General features: G+C 32.0%; 1 protein-coding gene across 1 annotated transcript; it reads right to left on the bottom strand.

Moving 5' to 3' along the window:
• Window positions 1-3571: 3571 nt before the first annotated feature.
• Window positions 3572-4530, bottom strand: LOC121264822. The gene is made up of 2 exons (XM_041168126.1): window positions 4278-4530; window positions 3572-4168 (listed from the first exon to the last, which is right to left on the bottom strand). The coding sequence occupies exons 1-2, from the start codon at window positions 4492-4494 to the stop codon at window positions 4008-4010; spliced, it is 378 nt and encodes a 125-aa protein (XP_041024060.1). The 5' UTR covers window positions 4495-4530; the 3' UTR covers window positions 3572-4007.
• Between the last annotated feature and the right edge of the window lie 2675 nt (window positions 4531-7205).

The raw sequence follows: 7205 nt of genomic DNA, 5'->3' as shown, positions 1-7205 counted from the left end.
TCAAAAAAGAGAGGGAGACCAACTTAGAACCAAAGTTTTGAATTTCATTCCGGTTGAGATACTGGAACGGACTATTTTGATACTTGAATGTTTCGGTATACCATTTTGAAATAGTAATTATTTTGAGAGATTCACACCCAAAAAAATATTTTGAGAAAACAAATACAAAGGCAAGACTATTAATATCAATCAAGACACTCGCAACCAACATATTTGAATCAAATTGAAAAAAGAAAACTCAATCTGAAACAATGCTCAAGCTCATAGTTTGAGCTTTTAATAACATCAAGAAAAGCTTAAGCTCATAGCTTGAACTTTTAACATGGCCATCTGAGTCATTTCTCCCATTTTTTTCACAGTAGCATCCTCCAAATCCCCCAAAAAATTCTCTTCTCCAGCAACAATAGACGATATAAGGAAGACATAGAGAGATTAAAAAGGGTGGGTCTAAATGCTCAGACTATTTCCACCATCCCTCCTCCCATTCAATTTCCCACAACTACAAAAATGGTCTTCTCCTGCTACGAATTCATCCCATATTGAAAAGTCACTATGCACGTACTGTGAAGAAAGCACACGACTGCAAATATAGCCATGAGTCCATAACTGCCCATGAGACGATTGGACCACACCTTTCACCTTTTACCCTTCATTCAAATACAGCCATGGAGTTATGAATTCTACTTTTTCAACGAAATGGGAAAGACAAAAAATATTTGGTGAAACTTTAGAAAAATAAGTGGACAAAACAAAGAAGAAGAAATAAAGATCAAAGAAGTATCAGCTTTTTAGGATTTGCAAATGCTAAAAGCTTCCATTAGTTCCATTTTTCATCTGCATTTTAGATCTGGCCGGAAATTGATTTTCTTATGGAAAAAAAAAAATACCTACAGCATGGAGCGGGCCTTGCAATGTGAAGGTGGATGTCCGGCGTCGACCCGTGGCGGAGCAACACCAGCTGCTATTGACGGAGTGGACCTTGGTCGCTGGGCGTGGAGCACTGGAGCGACGTCAAGTTGTTCGATATCTGGGTGATAAAGCCTATGGTCTGGATCATGGAAAAGGAAGATGTAAACATATTTCGACGGAAATATGAGAGCTCTTAGTGTTATTGCTTTACGGCGGTCGGTAGGGACTACGTTGATCACATGCCTTTCTGCGTTTCCGGCGAGGTTCGAAACTTCGATATTCAGAGCTTGAGGTTTTAGGGATTACGAAGGGAAGGGGAAAAGGGGGATTGGGAAAAATACAGAAACTTCGATATTCAGAGCTTCGATACCATTTGAAAAAATTTATGAAAGGAAAAATTTTTATTGCAGCCTACGGTGTGCTGCAGCACGTGTTGAGTTTAAAAAAAAAAAAAACAATCTGACATGAAGTATGCGAGAGGGTATGACTGATGAATAGAATATCTCAAAAAAAAACCATTAAAACCCACGATAAGTGTGCAACGGTTGATGTGCTACAGAAGATGTTGTATAGTTTTACTATACAACATATTCATCTCTTAATATTTTTGTTCAAAAAAAAAAAAAAAGTAAAGAACTACACGTTTTAATTTTTTATTTTTATGTGATTCTTATTGAATATAATGATAAAAAAAAATTAATATATATTTAGTTTTATCATATTTTTGTCAAAAAAAATTAAAAAAACATAAGTTGTTAGACAACTTAAAAATAAATATAGTTTTTAAATTGAATGAGCTCAAATCAGTCTAAAATCAACCTAAATTAATCGACTGAAGCAGTTCAGTGAACGATTTAAGAAGTTTATTAAAATAGGTTTAATTTATGACATATTCAATTTTGAATTGGCTCAATCCAACCGTTTTTTTCAAGTCTTGGTCAAATATAAGTGCTCTTATGTGACAGGATAAGGTACTACTAAGATTTTAAATGAGCAAAGCAGCTCGAGTTCGGCTTATATATATTGGATTTGAACTCGATTTTTAATAAAAGATGTTCGTAAACATTAATATTGATTTAAATATTAAACGAGTAAAACTCATATAAATTCTATTCGACTCGATTTAATTAAAGTGAACAAATCTCATTAACTAATTATTTATATTTAGTTGTGTATTTTATTCCAATTTATATGACATATTAAGCTCTTTTATGTTTGCAACACAAACTATTTTAAAAATGTAATTAATTATTTAATATATCTTTTAATTGATTAAGTATAATTCATATAAATAATACATATCATAACCTAAGTTGATAGTATTTCCTTTTAATAAATGGATCATATCATTAACCTTATACGTCACAATATGATTTTCATTATACGAGATAAATGGTAACACATATTATAATTTAGAACTTTTACTTATAGTTGCATATTATTATATTTTTATAGTGCAATATATATACCGTAACTTATATATTATAATTATATACTTAATAATTATATCATATGCTTCTAATACACTTAAGAAGCATTATCTCTTCAGAGAATAAAGATAAAAAAAAACTTTGTCTACACTGTTCAAGATTATTCATCAGATTATTATTCAAAGAAAAGTCAAAGGACTTTGTATGATGTAATATATTCATAATTTATATTTAATAATTATATATTTTACAACTAAAACTTTTGATTTATTAGGCTATCTATATATATATTAAATGGTCTATTTATTGCATTTATCTTATGAATAGAAAATTATATCATAAGAATCTTTTAGTTAGAACTATTTGGTTGAATAGTTAAATGGTTAAATTGTTTTTGTAAAATTTAAATTATTTTATAGTAATCAACCGTTAAGAATTAAGTTTTTTCAAAAATAACAAATTGAATTCGAGTTCAAGCTATTTGAATTCGGCTTGCTCGTTTATTTTTTGTTGAGCTCAAGTTGAATTTGAATAATATTAAGGTCTAGTTTATTTTCAGAGATGAGATGAGATGAAATTTTAGAATATGTGTCAATAGGAATTAAAGCCCGCGCATGAACAGTGAACAACGGTTACTGAAGAGCTACTCGGCGTTTTCCTGGGCCTACCCAGCGTTTTCATCTAATTTTTTAAATTCTTGTTTTTGTTTCATGCTTCCTTTATTTTTCTTTCATGTGTAATTATTTTTTTTTATTATATATTTTGCTGAGTCATTAGAAATATTTATAAACTAAAAAAAAAAAACCACAACCTCATTTTAAAAATATTATGCTAAAATCTTTTCTATCTATAATCTTTTTATCAAATATTTGTTTGAGGCATTCATAATATTTTATAATGATTTTTGCTATTCATTATTACTACAGTAGACACTCGTTAAAAAAAAAAGAGAAAAAATATTAAAATAAATGTAATGCATGGATAACGAATAATTTTTTTATATATATTTAAAATTATTTGCGTGAGATTTGCTATACATAAATTAATGTGTTAATAAATCCATTATCGTCAAACCTATAACAATTTGAAAAAAATTAAAAATACCAACCATTAAACCCAACAAGTAAAAATAAATATATAAGTAAATAACCATATCCAATAATGTAATTTATCTATCATTTGTCATTAAATAAATAATTTGTCTAACATGATGAAAGATTGAGTAATCCACATCGACAATCATATCATGTTTAAATTCATTGCTCGCATAAAATACATCAGTTGTCAAAAATAAAGGTAATTTCAATGCCAACAATATAATATCAGTATTAAATACACGCGTGATTTTTAAATAGCACCATCAATGGCCATCCCTTGCTTCCCACAAAGAAATGGCAATCTCATATCTAATCGCAGCCATATTGTTTTGGGCTTCAATTGACAAGTCTACATGACCAGATGAGGATGCCCCGTCGCCAACCGCAGGCTCAATAACTGGTAGATGCATCGTACTCCATGTCTGAAATATCCAGTGATCGGGGGTGACCGTTCTAATAAAGTTGTGCAGTGCACAACACGCTGTAATAATCAGTCCTTGCCGCCCAACCGAATATGGAGGCATGTTGGAGAGAATGGTGAATCGTTCTTTTATAACACCAAATGTTCGTTCTAAAATATTACGAACTGTTGAGTGACGGTAATTAAAATAATCTTTATACCCATGAAAATCCCTCTGATTGTGACAATCACTCCGGTGATAACGTTCTCTTGGATAGGGGGTAGCAATCTCGTAGTGCATGAATAAGCTGAATCCACAAGATAATACTGACCTGAGAGTCCATTTATTTTCAAAACACAAACTTCAATTAATATAAAGGCAAAAACAATGAAAGTTACAAGTTAAAAATATTTGAAAAAGTTAATAAAAAAGAAAATTACCCTCTGGTGGCCATGGAAAATGGGCTTCTGGATCACTTGCAGCATGGTGGAACACACGTGCATCATGCGTTGATCCCTCCCATCCAGTGTAAACAAATATAAACTTCATATCGAAGTCAACTATTGCCAACACATTTTGGGCAACTCGGCCCAACCTATTTCGATATGCCTCGCGCAACTCAATTGGGATGATAGCTGGCATCATTGTACCGTCCATCGCACCAATGCATCCTTATCAACTCAATAAATAAATCCCGACCGGCGTACACAACCAACTAATGCATGATCACATTGTACATTGTATGTTGTACAAGAAAGTTTCAATTCGAATTGTTACCTGAAACTAAGGATAATTACGATGGTTGCTTGAAATAAAAGAGTGCACATTGTCCCTTGGAGTTGGCACAATCAAATGTCTCCCAACCTCACATAATGCATTAATCACTTTTCTAACGTTTTTATTGATTATTTGTGTCGAATGTTGAAACATATCCCCAACAATTCGCTGGCCTTCTGCGTGGCTCACAAGAAGGCAAAACATATCCACAGCTTCCTCCACCGTCACTTCTCTTCTAGAATCACGTACCAAGTGATTGTTACGTAACAATGTGCATAAACAACAGAATGTACGTACCTCCATACGAAACATAATCTTGCAGTTATCTAGATGGCCATTTAAAATTCCTAAAATATATTGATGCCCTCGGAGGCCTATATTATGTTGTGGCCTTGGGTGATTCATTCTCTGTCCGTGGGACAATATCCTAATAACGTTGATGATATCTATGGGCTCCATCGGATCATCACTATCACTCCCGTTAGTCCAAGAATTGTTATGCTCCATTCTCTACTATATGATGTGGAACTACGTTAAAAACTCAAGACAAGTTGAGGAATAGACCAATAGGAGTGACCTATAGCATTGGGAAGTAGTTTTCATGAGTGTACATTTCCATTCTAGACAAGAATAAGCAATCTCAATATATGCAAAGAATCATGCAAACCTTTGGGATTCTTGACCATATCCCGTATCTTTCATTTCCAAGCAAATGGAAATTACACTTATTTCAGCAAAAATTATTTTATATATCACTTAAAATATACTTATAAATTCTTATGAATATATATATTTTATATATTTTTATATATATATATTATATATATTTATCAGTGCAACAAAGACATGTGAGAATATTAGTTCGTCTCTACTATTCAGATTAACATCATGGTCAATTTTCTTGTACCACTGGCATGCATCTAACCCCATGACCAAATTATATATGATCATTCTGATATATCTTCACCATATTAAATTACATAGAGCAGATCGATCAATGAGCAGTGTTTCACACAAAATATGCAATCATTTTTTAGAGATAACATTCGTTGGACCAAACCACTACCCAAATCTAGATCAAGATAGAAGGAATCATCTTGTGTGAGCTTTAAAAAGATAGCACAATCCTTGTTGTGCCAGTTTTAAAAGAGAAAAAATGAAAAAAAATAATTACATGGAATCGAAAGTATAAACTATTCAGAAAGACCCAAGTATTGGGAGGTCCTCTTGAGTCCAAATAGTAACTGCCATGACAAAACTAGAATAGACGGTAGAGTTATAAACTATTTTAAATTGAAGGCCCAAGTAATTGGGAGGTCCTCTTCAGTCCAAATAGTTATTTCAATTACTAATGGTTTTTCTTTTCACTATTCTTGTTGATATGGTACTTTCCGTGGCCCTATGCATGGCCATTTAAACCAGATGTTACTACTGTTTTTTAGAAAAACTTTATCAATGTTTCCTGTTTGTATCTTACTATATTCTGTCCTGATATTTAGAGTTGATTTGTTCATAGCTTAACTCTGCCGAGTGTATGTAGGACTGGACATGGTACATGCTAATAACTACAACAACATTGTGCATAAGTTTGGCACTTAAGGTTCTCCTGAAGTTCATAGTTTTCTAAGTACTAATTCTGTTTATATTAGATGGATTTGTGGGTGATTCTATTTCGTGCTTTGGTGGTACAAGTTAATGGCTTTTATTTCAAATTTTGCAATTGATATGAAGAACTACCCTCATAATTTATGTACTCCATGGGGCAATATCAAGTCCTATATTTTCACCTGTAAAGTGTATAATATAAGTTCTAAAGATCATTAAAGATACATCTGCATTAGAGCTTTGGAATCTCTAAAGTATACTTTTACTTTAATACGGTTACTTTTACTTTAATAAGATACATCTTCATTCTCTTCAACAAAGTTACTTTTACTTATAAATATATATATATATATATTTCAGTTATTAACATAAGAACAGTCTGGCTTAACCACGATATTGATGTTTCTCATATTTAACATCAGAACTGTTTGGGGTCTCCTTCCATCCATTCTTTCAAGTGAATATCAAATGGTTGATACAATAAACAACAGAAACATAGCATTTTGGAGAAGAAGAATAACCTTTTTTGGAAGGCAACCTCTACCCTTGATGTAATTTTATGCCTTTGAGAAGTGTTGATGACGTTCAAAACCTACAGCTGCCCGTTGGGCAGAGAACCAGAAAAGTAAGATACCAAAATGTACATATCATCTAAGCCAAGTTCTCACTATGTATTTCAGAAATCAATTCAAGATGCATGAAATAGCAAGATATAAACAAACTCTAATACCATTAACAAATAGATTCACAATTTTGTGGATCTAACCAACACATAACACAATACTATTAATATAAAAAGATGGTTTCCGCAACATCACAACTGGATTGAAATAATAAAAACCAATCATCGTCCAAAGATGTCCATGAAACCTACAAATGTTAACAACAATGAAGGACACATAGAAAAACATATTACATAACGTCAATGAAAAATTACAACTCAGCAAAGCAACTAATCAAGTTCTAATGCACAAGCTAGTGTCCAA

This window comes from Juglans microcarpa x Juglans regia, chromosome 5D, assembly GCF_004785595.1.
Source record: "Juglans microcarpa x Juglans regia isolate MS1-56 chromosome 5D, Jm3101_v1.0, whole genome shotgun sequence".
In the NCBI taxonomy this organism is placed as follows: domain Eukaryota; kingdom Viridiplantae; phylum Streptophyta; class Magnoliopsida; order Fagales; family Juglandaceae; genus Juglans; species Juglans microcarpa x Juglans regia.
The sequence above is the reverse complement of the archived record's forward strand: the minus strand, read 5'-3'. Positions and strand labels throughout refer to the sequence as shown.